The 15,703-nt window shown below is 42.5% G+C and overlaps 1 protein-coding gene across 5 annotated transcripts in view; it reads left to right on the top strand.

Moving 5' to 3' along the window:
• atp2b3b (ATPase plasma membrane Ca2+ transporting 3b) overlaps positions 1 to 15,703 on the top strand; it is a 65,938-nt gene that overhangs the window by 6,680 nt on the left and 43,555 nt on the right. For all 5 annotated transcript variants that reach the window (XM_074643167.1, XM_074643163.1, XM_074643165.1 and 2 more), the window contains 2 exons: positions 10,195 to 10,392; positions 13,853 to 14,110. In XM_074643167.1, coding sequence (XP_074499268.1) covers positions 10,195 to 10,392; positions 13,853 to 14,110 — 456 coding nt within the window. The remainder of the gene's footprint in view (positions 1 to 10,194; positions 10,393 to 13,852; positions 14,111 to 15,703) is intronic.

Here is a 15,703-nt window from a genome sequence, read left to right as displayed (position 1 = left end):
CTCAAACAAATGGAACAGGATACATGTCATTAATTATTCTATAACAAAATCACATTTTGTTGCAACACTAACATGCTGACAAAATGTTTTGATCACAAAAAAACTGATCAGGAGAAGATGAATTTTATTTTACTCATGCATTATTACTACGCAAGTAGACTGAATTTAGAAAATACACCAGTCTCACTGCACTGCAGCACATCTCATACAGAATGAAAGCACTTCCATCAACAGTAAAACACATTTTATTCATGGAGCGTAATCCTGGCTGGGATGGATTCCTGGATAAATCTATTGGTGAATGGATGATGGGATTATAATGGATGAATGGATAGAACGCTGATTGAGTAAATCCATGAATGAATGGATGAATGGAGTTAAAGTGTGCAAGGATCGACTAGAATCTCTAATAGCACACCTGCAATTATTGCAGACAGTTGTCTGTAATTGTGGGTCCATGTTTAGCACTGCAACTACTTGAAACATAACTAATTATGGAGGCCCGGACGGGACATGGAGGGAAAAAAATCAAAGGTTGAAAGAAAAAAAAAGATGCACTTTTGCAAGATTTTCCAAAACTTTTTAGGGTCCCTATGACAGCTTGGAAAATAGTGATATGGGGCACTGATTTCGATGAATTTACTGTTTATCAGACCACAAATATGGGATCAGCAAACTTTCTTTTGCTGCCATTTTGATTTGCTACAGACACTAATTGATGGCTGTCATGGGTGTATTAAGAGAACTGGATACAGCGTTGGAGGCGGGGCCCCGTTCATTCCTATGAAAGTTGCTCAGTGGCGCATGATGCTAAAATGGCTCGACTTCCAAGGGGAAAGGTACCCGGATCTTCCGGCGATCTTCCGCATCTATTGGGCACATGGAACATGCGCAGTAGCGTCCACTCGGTCACATGGCTCGGTCACAGGGTCACAGCCGTCGTAACGCTGTCGTCACGCTGTCGTCACGCTGTCGTCACGCTGTCGTCACGCTGTCGTCACGCTGTCGTCACGCTGTCGTCACGGCTTGCTAACTCCGCCTCCCAGCCCTCGCTCCAGCCTCGGTCTGGATCTCATTCACATGAACGGAGGAAGGGAAATAACTCTGGATTCAGCTATTAGTGTGTTTTATAACTTTTAGGACCTAATGATTTAAATAGGGTCTATTACAGTGTTCGTATTGGGAAAGTGATTTACCTCCCAAAAAAATTATCCGCTGAGTTACAGACGTCTCTTTCCCAATGTAAGGCTATGGGAAAAAGTATTTTTGGGCCCAATGGCATCACGTGATGGACACGGAAATTGCAGTATCGCCGTTTGGCCACTACGAAAATTCGCATCCATGACCGACGCTCTTCCTGGGGGCTTGATGGGGTGTGCGCTCCATTGTTGTGTTGTTTTTCCATGGTGGCGAACTCTATCTATCTATCTATCTATCTATCTATCTATCTATCTATCTATCTATCTATCTATCTATCTATCTATCTATCTATCTATCAATCTATTCAAATTGAAGAAGCTGCCGCAGAGAATTTGGACTTTCTTTGGTGATTGATTTAGTAGTTGACAATTAATTGATTCATCGTTGCAGCTCAGACCATTAATTAAAAAAATAATCAATTGATTAATCTATAATGAAAATAATAATAATCTCTCTCACACACACAAACATGCATAAAAAAGAACAAGTTGTTACAATTATGCCAATCAAAGATTTGTAATGACTACGGAGGGTAGAATTTGGGTTTCTGTGTCTTTAGTGTGTGCGCCTGCACGCGCGTACTTGTATGTTCTAACAGGGGTGTGGTACCACACTACGCCCACTCCTTCAACTAGTTTGTAACCTAGCAACACAACAGCAGAGAGAAGTTGGCTGGGAAAGTCAGCAAGAGAGAGAAAGATGACTGAGAACTGTGAGATGGTGAGGAACAGAGAGGGGTGAATGGAGGAAGAAAAGTGTGTGTGTGTGTGTGTCTGTGTGTGAGAGAGAGAGGGATAGAGAGACAGAGCGATGGAGAAAAAGTGAGAGTTGGTGGGTGTTAAGTTACAGTAAGTCTGTGTTGAGTGTTGCTAATTTGATACTGCGAGCTGGTCAGGAATCAGTGCAGCAGGTCCCAACAAACCCAGCATACACATACACACAGAGTCATGTATCTGCGGTTGTCCGTACAAAGCACAGTTGGCAAACAACAGACACAAACACACACACACAAACGCTGTGTCATCTGCCGTGACGAACCAACCGAAGTGCAAACACGGATGAAGAACGGTGTTTTCCCACCTTGTAGAAATCTAATGTCATTACTTGAAACTGCGCTTTCAGAACTGTCATGACCCGGCTCGTGGGCCATGACATAAACAGGAACGGAAACAAAATGGCAGATAATAATAATAAATTATTAATTATAACAAAGAACATAAAGAAGCAACTTCGGATGTGTGGTGTGTTACTATAAGCCGGGTTTCCACTAAAAGTTCCCGGGACTTTTAGGGCGTTTTCACATTAGGTACGATTGATCCGTACCGTGCCCGACTACAATTGCCCCACTCCCCCACTCACCGCTCATCTTTCACATTAGTAAAGTTGTTCCGTACCCGAGTACACTTGCGTCATCATCCACGTGTGTTTGTTTATGTTGAGATCAGCTGTTCTAGTGGCGGAGCATCGTAAAGTACTTCATTCAAAGACAGAAACAAAATAAAACTCACCAAAACAAGATCCCATAAAATGTCCCCGTAACTTAATTTAGACCGTGGTCCCTGTGGTCGTAACGAAGAGTTCCTCAAAAGGTTCTTAGTTCCGGGGGAAAGTTCCTGCGGTGGAAACGGGGCTTTAGTCAGTGACATCACTAGTGTTCATTTGGAGCTGTTAAAGTAGTGTGAGGTAAAAGTGAGTGAGTAAAAAGTGTAACAAAAGGCTGTAAGGAAAAGGGGTTGGCAGGGAATAGAGCGAGCCAAAGTGGAAGCCTGGGCCTTTATATCCCGTGGAGCACTGGGCCCAGGTGCTCCAGATCTTAGGGACTGCAGTCAGGTTCCTCTGACACCTTGAAACCAACACAAGCAAACCACAGTTGACTGATACTGATGTCGCACACACAAGCATAAAGTCAGTGTCCCAGAGGGATCATTGGCCTTCTGCCAACCACCCATAAGCACAAAACAATTACTCAAAGTAAAGAAAAAAGAAAACACAGTATGTAACGCTACGTGACCCCTCGGCCTGCTCCTTCCCCCACCCATCCTCAGCAACCCTTGTACCAGAGAAGCACAGCAGGCGCAGGTCACACAGGCAACATGAAATGATAGTATAGGATCAGGGATCACAATGGCAAAAATCTTTGCACAGGGTCATGAGACAACTCATCTGCTGTGACATTGTCTGTTCCTTTAGTGTGTCGAATGTCAAGGTCATAGACCTGAAGAAAACAACAAACATCTGGCTTAGGCTGCATTCACACGAGATCCGGCGTTGCAGCAGTTCGCCGCAGGGTTGTGCGGAGGTCTGGGCGGGCGAGTCACTTTAATGCCCCCTTAGCTGCGACGATTAATGCCTTTTTTCCCCCTCATGGCTGGGTTTTACAGCTCTAGATCGCAGGTTACGTGATTACCCACCGCAGCGTGATCCTCCAAAAGTTGATTTTGTTTCTACTTTTCTGCCGCAGGCCACTGCATTTTTTTGGCACCCTCTGCAGCCGCCGTAGCCCAAACGCACTACAGCCATTCAAAATGAATGGGGGAAGACTTGCGTTTTCGCCGCACCGCCTGATCTCATGTGAAGGCAGCCTTTGGGACTCAGGCTCCTCTGACACCTTGAAACCAAAACAGGCAAACCACAGTTAACTGATACTGATGTCGTGCTCACACACACAAGCAGACTACGCAGGGGTCCGTCACAGAACTCCCACGAGATATTTTCTGCTCCAGAGAGGTGAACTATGAAGCAAACTTAGTGGGTTTTAGTGAGGAATGTTGAGCCTGAAGCTAGAGTTTTCAACGTTAGGAAGGTGGCTCTCTTTTAACTTGGCTAGATCGCCATGGTAACTTATGCTGCACACCTAACCTGCTACGGACCCGGGGTCTCATTTCTAACCATTGCGTACGCACAAAACGGGGCCTGATATATGCGTACGCTACTTCCCACACACGCAAAAGTTGCGATCTATGAAACCAAACTTGACCGGAGAATGTGCGCATGTTGTACGGAAACTTTGACCTGGAGGCGGGAAACTGGTGACGCAGGTGGTGAGGTGGTGAATTGAAGCCAGATTGTAGAAATTAAATGTGAGAGGCATCATTATACGTTTATTTATGCCTCCCACACATTTAACTTCACTTCAAATCACACGTTACTTTATCATAAACATTCAAACCAGCAGTGTTATTTGTGCTCCATACGCACCTTACAAATGTAAAAGATATCAGCCATCTCAAATCTCAAAGCAAATTGTGATCAATATTTCATCAGCGCTGTCTCACCATCACATTCCCTCCACCTCCGGAGTGCAGAGGAGAGGGCCGGATTACCGACACTCGTGGTCAGTTGTGGAGCAACGTAACTGTTGAAATCATCATCATCAGTTGTAGAAATCCAAGATTACATCAAACAGCTTTAAAGAATGGCAGAACAGAGCGGCAATAGTTTTAATAATATTTTCTCATAGTGTTCATATATCACCATGTACGATATTAGTCTTCATAAAGTTGTTGTGTGTAAAATCGCTACAGTGAACAAGACATGACTGATTCACTTATGTATAGTTTATTAGATAGGGACAGATACAGTACACATAGACAAACATCTTTACATCTTCACCTCCTGCACGTACAGTATGGATGGTGTAAATTAGCAAAATGTGGAAATAAAGCCAGTGACAGCTCTCACACAGTCGTTAATCTCCATATCCTCATTATCATTATCAGTCCTAATTATAATGCAGGCCAAGTTCACCATAAAAACTTAAATAAATAAATTGTGTTCACTTATCAAACTTCCTTTTTCAAATGATATCCAGGGCGGGGGGATATTACTGATTGTCTCAATAATTTTGGCAAGTTGTGAATCGATCAGTCTGATTGCTGTAAACATATAAACACTGCGGTGACACTCGTAACATGCTGCGTGGAGGATGCACTGGCACTGTGAGGACTATGGGAATTGTAGAATTAGGAGGGAACGAGTGTTCAGGGACCACCTCGCCCACAAGCACCTCGATCTCTGTGTCAGAAAGAAACTTTTCTTGGTCTTCCTCTCGGTAGTCGCCGTGATTCACCGTGAAGATCCATTGATCAACAGGCTCATTCAGAAACATTCAAGAGGTGCTTTGCATCAACCATTTATGGTTGAATGTTGGTGTTTAGACGGCGGGATATGAGGCGGATCCATGTGCGCACATTTCCAGGTGGGCTGTGATTAATAAAGGGAACATTGCCTGCAGGTGTGCGTATGCACAGTTAGTTTTTTTTGGCGCACTCCATGTTCGGCTTTTGTGCGGACGTACATTTTTACTATGGATCCTACTCATTGTTTTATAAATGAGACCCCTGGTTATGTTCAGAGTTCCCGATTGAAACCGGCTATAAAAAGCGCCTTTCACTAATCAACTCCTTGCGTCACCATTCTTGTAAAATACATTATATATGCAAACTTGTCAAGCCTCACCATTACATTAGTAATGCTGCTAAAATGAAGCCGTGCAATTGCAGTAGCACAAACTGTATGCATCGCCATGGGAACCTACATGCATTCAGTTGGTGATGCAGAAATTCTGAGCAAGAATACTGTACACAGCAAGTGTATTTTTTTTTCCTGTTAACTTCAGGTAATAATAAACACTTTTACACAGCATATCATCCATAGCTACAGTCATGATGAAGGCACAACAACTACATCCTTTACCACTTTGGATTATGTTTTCATGCTTGGTCCTGATTTGCTGCCAAGTCCATTTTACATCGCCAGTATTGCAGCTAATAGAACTCTGATAAGAAAGTTGATTAGTCTGTTGGTATTTATCACAGATAATATTCAACCAATAAAATTAATTTCACTCTGATGTGGCCAAAAAACAAAGTGATTTCCACTAAGGGTGTAACGGTATATGCGTATTCGTATTGAAGCGTCTGAGACGTTCGGAAGTCTGGTATATCTGGATACACTTCAGACATTCAATTTACGACGGCATCACCCGTATATGTCAGTTAGTGGAAGGAGACAAAAACAGACTGGACGGCGAGTCCTTCTGTGTGTTTATCGCTGCTTTGTGACCACACTCGATCGTAGACAATACAGAATTAAAGCACATCCAATCAATCAATCAATTTTATGCAGCACCACCATGCAGCATGGTCCCAATACACTTTACAATTAAAAAAGAATACAAAGAACACACAGCAAGCACATCAAATAATAAACATTAAAAGTAAAACAACCACAGTAAGAACAGGGATGTTAAAAGGGCTGATGGACCCGACTAAGTTCAGGGGTTGGCTGTAATAAATACAAGAACAGACAGAACACACAGCAAGAAAATAAATAATACACCATATAAGAACAGCCACATTAAGAACATTAGTGTTAAAATTATATTAAAAGGGGATTGACCTGACTAAGCTCTAGGGTAGGCTATAATAAAGTGAATAATGGTAGGTTTTCAGTCTTGATTTAAAGATTTCAACTGATCTTGCTTCTTTAACGTTTAATGGAAGGCCATTCTAGAGATAAAGGGGCATGGTAGGCTACTGCTGACTGAAGGAAGGACCAGGAGACCACCATTAAGAGAGCGAAGAGGTCAGGCTGGTGTTTACGGTGTAATTAGCTCAGCTAGGTAAGGTGGTGCAAGACCATGCAAAGGTTTATAAGTTAGAAGAAGAACCTTAAAATCAGCTCTAGCTTGTACTGGTAACCAGTGAAGAGAGGCCAGAATGGGTGTCACAGTTTCACTTTTTCTAGTTTTGTAGCTACAGCTTTCTGAACAAGCTGAAGACTTCAAGTAGCACAACTAGGTAGACCAGGGAAAAGGACATTACAATAATTAAGACAGGAGGATTCAAATGCATGGATAACAGTTTCAGCATCATGCGATGATAGAATAGGTCGTATTTTGTCAATATTACTAAGATGCAAAAATGCTGTCTTGGTAATAGCCTTTATATGTTAGACCAGAATCAAAAATCACTCCAAGGTTTTTGATGGTCCAGCTTTCATCAATGTCCCTATCGTTTTCCCTGCCTGCCAAGGTGGCGGATAGCCTGACGCTTTTACCTGCCACTGCCAACAATTTACCCGCATTTGGCGGGTGGCGGGTGCTAATTTCAGACCCTGAGCGTAGCAGTGGTGATTAATGCCATATTTGCAGGTTATTTCACCAAGGGGAAGCATGTGGATATAAAAAGGCAAAGAGCCAAAGACTGAGATTATATTGTTGTAGCTTTTACGTTGATAAATATGAATAAAACCATGAAAGCACTGTACCCAGAATACCAATGTACTTCTCCAAACAGCTTAGAAGTATGCTGTGGTCAGCAGTGTCAAACACTGCACTCAAATCAAGAAGCAGCAACATTGATGTTAAGTTGGAATCAACAGTAACTAATAAATTATTGACTACTCTGTTCAAGGCAGTTTCAATGGAATGACGGGACCGTAAGCCAGATGGAAATTTATCAAGAAGGTTGTTGTTGTCGGGCGCCTGGGTTAGCTCAGTTGGTAGAGCGGGCGTCCATGTATTAAGGCTTGGTCCTGACCGCGGTGGCCCGGGTTCAAATCCGGCCTGTGGCCCTTTCCGTATCCACTCTCTCTCTCTCCCCCCTTTCAAGACTCTATCCACTGTCCTGTCATAAAAAAATGGAAAAATGCCCCCCAAAAAATAACTTTAAAAAAAGAAAAAAAAAGAAGGTTGTTGTTAAATAAGTAGGTAGTAAGTTGATCAGCGACAGCCCTCTCAAGTAAGTTCGACATGAACGGAAGATTGAAAATTGGTCTATAATTCTTCAGGTTTTGTGGATCAGTGTTAGGTTTATTGAGCAGCGGTTTAATAATGGCAGTTTTAAAAACTGAGGGCACAGAGCCAATGGAAAGCAGCATGTTGATCATGTCAAGAATAGGACGATTTAATATAGGAATTATCAACAGGTCAGAGTCTTCCTGGGGGTAATTTGGGTTTTATTTACATTACATTACAGACATTTGTTTTATTTTTGTTATTTTTTGTTATTTTTTGTTATTTTTATATTGATAATATGCCAGTATTTGAGTGCCTTGGCTGTTCAAGTAAGAATTATGGCCAATGTGCAACTGTTGAATGTTTATAATTGTCAAAATAAATGAAAAAAAAAAGTTATTTTCTGCATTTTCTCCGTTTTCCCTATTCCCAAAAACCTACCAAACCGTGACCCCAAAACCGAGGTACATACCGAACCATTAATACCGCAACAGCCCTAATTTCCATTTATCCTTCACTACGGGACAGTGTTGGGTGTGTGACCAGTCCATTTTGTGCGGCAGAAGAGTCAAATGACGCAGCAAACACCCCCTTTTATGGGAACGTACGTACACAGGGCCTGATGAAAAAAACCTGGGTTAACAAAGAAAGTTAACCACCGTCGTGATACCCATTATCTCTGACTGGGATTTTAGGTTTTGTTGAGCCAACCTTGCTGTGTCAAACTTGCTCCGTAGTTCACCCCCTCTGATCTGAGGCATTTGACGGCGTTGAAGGCGTCATGATTACAAAAAAAGTGATCGCAGAGGAGGAGATGAATTGGCAGATCAGATAGATAGATGGGAAAATATTGTTATATACAGTAGAAAAATACTCATGCCAACAGAAATGCATATTATTTGGCAACAGTACTACACAAATAGATAGATACACACCGGGGTAAACGTTATGATGCAGTTGATGCTGAGCACCATCTGTAATACGATACACAGAGCAGAGTGGGGGTTAAACCAATATAGAATGGGGCACACACACACACAGATATGGATACCCCAGCACTGCAGAATGAGACCATTATATCCACATTGAAGAGACAGAATAGAGGAGGCGTAGAAAGAGGGAATGAGAGAAAGTGTGTGTGCGTATGTGTGTGTGTGTGTGTGTGTGTTGGGGGGGGGGGTTGAGGAGGGAAAGCTAGAACAGCTTGCCGCATTGTCAAGGACACATCAAGGAGAGATTGAGAGAGGGAGAAAAAGAGAGGAGAAGAGCCAACGAGAGAGGCTGTGGGAAGAGGATGAGGAGGAAGGGAAGAACGATGGGATGGGTGAGAAATGGAGGGAGGGAGGGATGGACTAATGGAAGGAGGATACAGCTCACTACGATTACTCAGCATAAGGCCTGTTTTCTCTCTCTGTCTCTGTCTCTCTCTGCCTTGCCGTGGCCTGAACCCTGTTGAGCGTCATATTGCTACACAACTCTTCAGCAACGCGCGGAACTATATATATATATGACTCCCTGCAGCAAGCACATTGGGCCAGGATATCTCCGAACACACACACACACAGGCAAACAGACGCAAAGATAGTCACCGATCTCGGCCAACCACAGCATACAAATTGCCATTCCCCCCTCCCCAACAGCCAATCAAAAAAAAAGAGAAAGCTCTGCTCCAAACCTAGCACACTGGAGGGAATGACATCACCTGTTGCTGGGCAGAAACCTGTTAGAGACAGGAAGCCCTGGACCTGATATCATGGTCGCCATGGAAACTGAATTACTTAGAGGTGAGGTTGAAGGGGAGAGGATGGAGAGGATGGACGTGTTGCAGTGAGGCTGGAGATGAGAGAGGAAAGTAAAGTTGGAGTTAGCAGCCACAAGTCATACTGTGTTTTATGTGTTTCAAACTATTTTAATGGATTGAGAAAGTTTGTTTTGTTAGTAGGTTTTGGCTTTGTTTTGGTGCTGATTGTGCATGTGTGTAGTAGTGTCTACTGTCTGAGTGTGTCCTAGTCATAAACTACTACCTGCTTAGCTACACTTTTATGGATGACATGAATATATGACATACATGACATGACACGAATTGCATGAAAGTTTGCAACTGTTTGGGCACATTTGCTTTGTTTTTTTATCACTCCTGGCATGTGAATTTTGCTTTAAATTATTTATTTATTTATTTTACAGAGAGAAATTTGCTAACATCTCAGCCCTTCTTGTTTCTCCCCTCTTTTTCTCTCTGCGTCTCCATCTCTCAGGTCTCAGTGGAGACCCAGCAGACATGGAGCGTCGGTACACAGCGTTCGGCCAAAACTTCATCCCCCCGAAGAAGGCCAAGACTTTCCTGGAACTTGTGTGGGAGGCCTTACAGGACGTCACGCTCATCATCTTGGAGGCCGCCGCCATCATCTCCCTCGGCCTCTCTTTCTACCAGCCTCCTGGAGAGGACAGCGAAGGTGAGGACAAGGGGCAGAGTGGCGGCTGGGGAGGATGGTTTGGGAAGGTGTGAGAGGAAGTCGGGATACTAGATGGGGAGAGATTTAGAGACGTGACGAAGAAGATGAATCATCATCAGCATACAGTATCGCACTATCCTGGTTAAAGAGGAGAGCAGGAATGAGACAGGGAGGCAGCTATGGTTGTAGGAAGAGAAGAAAACCAGACATTCAGAAGGTTGTAAAGGAGTTTTGGCTCTTCATAGAGCAAGGTGAGAGCTAAAGTAAAGGGAAAAGGAGTATTACAGTAAAACAAGATTATTAAACATTGTGGCCACAAGGCAATTACGCGATGAAGGTTAGTTTTAAAATGTAGTGATCTAACACAAGTAGAGAAGAGACCCCCAAAACAGAGAACAAAATCCATCCAAATCCAATCCACTAATGAAGACCGTAAGATGCTGTTATTAAAAGCTTGTAAGTAGACCTTGAGTTAAAGGTGAAGTCTGTGATTCTGGAGAAAGATTGTTGATATTTGAACTCAACACCCAATACAGATTTACCATCCCTCTCACTTCCACTGGCTTTCTCTTTATACGTTTAGCCATAACAGTAGCACAAGTACAGAAGAGTTATAAAGTCAGCAAACTGATTTAGTCATGTCAGTTACATCTATTTAAAGTAAGCTAACATTAGCCATAGAAGAGGAAGAATGTGTTATTGCTAAAGCTACGTAGTCTCACTTTAAAGGTTCATGCGTAAGTAAAGTGTGGAAAGTGGAGTGGGAAGGGTGTCATGCCATTTTTCCGAAGGCTAATTATTATGCAGAATTACATCATCGGACCGTCCCAGTCGTGATATTTTTTTTCCAACTATATCGAAGGGATGTCCTGCCCTACTCTGCCTCTGATTGGTTTACCCTGGTATTCCCAAAACCCAAATCCTAACCAATGTCAGTCCTCCTGCCTAAACCTAAACAACCCAACCAACGAAGGCAGCAGGTATTAGCCAGTCAGAGGAGTAGAGTAGGACGGGCCGTCCCTTTGCCATAGTAGGAAAAAAATCTGGAAGGTTGGATGACGTCATTCTGCGTAATAATTAGCCATGTGCTTTTGTTTGTTGCAGGGTGAGTCTGTATTTTCAGAGCAATGGGAGTTTGTTTTCGGGATAACGGGCTGTCGGACAAATGGGCTTTCGGTCCAGTGGGACATTTGGAGTTTCGGAATAATGGGCCATCGGACCAATAATAATGATTTTAAATTAATTTATATAGCACCTTTCAAAACAAGGTTACAAAGTGCTTTACAATAAAAACATGATAAAAGTAATGAACACCCAGAACTTAAAATCATATAAATACAAAATAAAATCATAAAAATAGTTACAACAATGCACCATCAGTTAAGAAAAAGCCATAATATAAAAGTGAGTCTGAAGAAGAGATTTAAAGGAAGATACTGAGTTTGCCTGCCTGAGATCCTCAGGTAGGGAGTTTGGATTTTGGAACCGTTAGTAGGGCCCTGCCAGAGGATCTCAAGCATCAATCAGGCTCATAGGGAGTCAGCAAATCACAGATATAGGCAGGAGCCAGACCATTCAAGGCTTTAAAAACAAGCAGTAAAACCTTAAAAATCAATTCTAAAACTCGCAGGTAGCCAGTGAAGCACAGCAAGGATTGGTGTGATGTGGTCGCTTCTCTTAGTACGTGTTAAAAGCCTGGCAGCAGCGTTTTGAATCAACTGTAGTCTTTGGATGTTCCGCCTGCTGATACCAGAATAAAGTGCATTACAATAATCGAGTGGGCCCAATAATGGGCAGTACCTGTGGGAAAAAGGTTGAGTGAGTTACACAACAAAATATCTGCAATCTCCCTTTGAAAGGCCAATAGAGAGAAGAACCAAGGTTTACCAATACAAATATGATTCAGCTGGGCTGACATTGCATTGTTATGCTAACTTCACACTTTAATGCTGCTGCAGTATCCGACTTCCATCAACAAATCCTTAAGTGTGAATCTTAATCTTAGAAAGCAGGGTTTTCTGTAGGTGTGCTAATTAATCACAATACGTATATGTTGTTCCTGTTCCGAAAGATCTCTATGTAATGATCTAATCATCATTATTGGTTTCATGGTAAAAATATGAAAATGCACAAAATAAAAGCATACTAAAAACAATAGCTGAAGAAATAAAAAAACAAAGAGGATCGCCAAATTGTTGCCATTAGCTTTCTGGGTGTGTTTACCACAGTAAAAGGTCATGATAGAGAGGAAGTGGGCTCAGTGAACAGAGAGCCACTGCGGCTCTGTTTGAAACCTCATAACCTAGATAACAGCAGCACACGCAAACTATCCTCACATTAATTTAGGTAGACATAAGTATTTGTAGTCATGTACTGTGTGTCATGAACCCCTTTTTTTAATTTGTGAATGGTAGTAAATGATATGATGATAAACCGGCAAGCAGCAAGGTCTTAAACCTCAACTAAATATATTGTTTGTTTTAGCTCATACTTAAATGTCACCAGAAAGAATCAGGAGGTTTTCATATTCTTTCTTGCCTTTATTTAACCAGGAGTAAAAACTCATTGAGATTAAAAATCTCTTTTCCCAGAGTGTCCTGGCCAAGATAGGCAGCAGCACAGTTACACGGTTGCAGACATAAAACAAACATAACAATTGAAAACGAAGACAAAGAGCAAATTACAGAATCATAAGGTATCGAAAAACATTCATCAGCATTCAAAACATCTACAGCCAGATGTGCTTCCTTCCAAGTCTTTTAGAAGCACTTTAAAGACATTCAGTGAGACCAGCTCTCGAAGTTTCGGGTCATTTTGTAACTGATTCCAAAAAGAGGGAGCAGCATACTTGAATGCCCTTTTTTCCAATTCAGTACAGACTTTGGGGACAGTTAGTAGGATTAAGTCCTGTGAGCCAAGACGGTATCTTCCCGTACTTTTTTGAAGGATGTAGGTCCGTAGGTAAGATGGAAGCAGACCAAGAATAGCCTTATAAATAAGAACACGCCAGTGGTTCAGTCTACGGGTGGACAAGGCTGATCATCCTACCGGAGCATACAAAGAGCAATGGTGTGTAAGGGCTTTAAAATTCGTAATAAAACTCAGTGCTCCATGGTAAACAGTATCCAGCGTGCATAGGCTCTGAGAAGATGCATGCATGTATATAACATCACCATAGTCCAGTACGAAAAAAGTGGCAGCGACAAGTCTCTTTTCGACCTTGTGGATGACCCATTTATTTACATTTGGATCACATATTGTCCCTTTAACTTTGCTTTCCATTTTTACATTTGATAACTTATGGGAAATGTAGTAAACCTATCCAAACTATCTATACCACCAACCAGCTGGTACTTCAGGTGGGTTACTTGCTATTTGATTCAGTTGTGATATCATGTCTCTGTCTCTGTATACTTCACAAAATATCTAACCAACCTTCCCTCTGTTCCCCTCTGTCCAGCATGTGGTGACTTGTCGGGGTCTGCCGAGGATGAAGGCGAGGGTGACACCGGCTGGATCGAGGGTGCAGCCATCCTGCTTTCTGTTGTGTGTGTCGTCCTGGTGACGGCGTTTAATGACTGGTCCAAAGAGAAGCAGTTCCGGGGTCTACAGAGTCGAATTGAACAAGAACAGAAGTTCACTGTCGTGCGCAAAGGAAATGTCATCCAGATCCCCGTGGCTGACATGGTGGTGGGGGACATGGCCCAGATCAAATACGGTAAGGAGACCGTCACAAATGCTTATTGTATAAAAGAGCATATAAAAGACCAGCAACTTATATATATAATTTATATTTTCACTATCGATTAATCAAGTTATATTTTTTCAAATTGAATGATATAATATCTAAAGAAATAACAAATGCCCATGAAGCTACAAGAAGCAAAACTGATGTATTAAAATTGCATATCGACCAGCTGTGAAAAACACAAAAGAAAGCAAATGAAACTACTAACTGCAAATACTGATAATCATGAGTAGTTCACATATTGCAACAAATGTCTCCTAGAGAAACTCCGCTTCCGTAAATTAGATTTATTAAAGTGAACTGAGTGTGTTTTTGAAACCCCTCCTCATTTGAGCACTCTTTTCATCATTAACTGAAAATGGTAAAGCTGAGGTTAGCCTGCATGTGTAGGACAAAAATGCCAAATGTGCTCTTTTTCAAACAGGAAATTGTAAAGTTCGTGTCTGGTCTTTTCTGGCTCCTGTCACTGAAAATCACAAAAAATTATAACAATTCCGTAATGTCCTAAAGCCGTGTACTTACTACACGTCTTTAAAGGTGCTCTCTCTGAAAGCCAGAGCATTTCTATTGCCTCCACACGGTTCTCAACATGGCGACCGCTGAGCCGGTGTAGGCACCAGATGTGCTCGGCCCATGGATGTATTAAGAGAACTGGATGCAGCGTTGGAGGCGGGGCCCCGTTCATTCCTATGAAAGTAGCTCGGTTGCGCATGAAGCCAAAATGACTCGACTTATGTCTGGAAAAGTACCCGGATCTTCCGGCGATCTTATGCATCAGTTGGACCCATGGAACATGTGCAGTAGCGTCCACTCGGTCACATGACTGGGTCACGGGGTCCCAGCGGCTTGCGCTGTCGTCACGGTCTGGGTTTCATTCACATGAACGGAGTAAGGGAAATAACTCTGGATTTGGCTATTAGTACATTTCACAACTTTTAGGACCTAATGATTTAAATAAGGGCTATTAGAGTGTTCGCACTGGGGAGTTGGTTTACCTCAAAAAAAAATATCCGCTGAGTTACAGACGTCTCTTTCCCAATGAAAGTCTATGGGGAAAATTATTTGTGGGCCAATGGCATCACGTGACAGACACAGAAGTTGCAGTACGAAAATTGGTATCAACGACCGGCGCTCTTCCTGTGGGCTTGGGGGTCTTGCGTTTACAGATGACGTCACACATTATAATTGGCTGTATGTGGGAGAGACTAAACTGACTCGCTAGGCACGCCTACGACCCGCCCTACTCTGCCTCTGACTGGCTATACCCTTCCGGGCTTCCAACTTTAGCTTAGCTATAATGCCAACCGGCGCTATGAACTAGACAGGCCCAGGAGGAATGCTTTTGTTCCTGTAGTCCGAAGGTGGGCCACCCGGCTACCCTGCCAATATTCGAAATCTACACAGTTGATTTCTTGCCTCCAAAATTCTCAGAAATTAATTTAATAATGAAATATCATACAAGAATTGTAAAAAACATTTGTTGTTTGGACTGGGTAGCCTACCTACCAGTCCGAATAGATAGAGTCAGAGCAACATGACCTCCTCTCCACCATGGAACCTAGA

The sequence above is a fragment of the Sebastes fasciatus genome, chromosome 8, assembly GCF_043250625.1.
Source record: "Sebastes fasciatus isolate fSebFas1 chromosome 8, fSebFas1.pri, whole genome shotgun sequence".
Taxonomy (NCBI): domain Eukaryota; kingdom Metazoa; phylum Chordata; class Actinopteri; order Perciformes; family Sebastidae; genus Sebastes; species Sebastes fasciatus.
The sequence above is the reverse complement of the archived record's forward strand: the minus strand, read 5'-3'. Positions and strand labels throughout refer to the sequence as shown.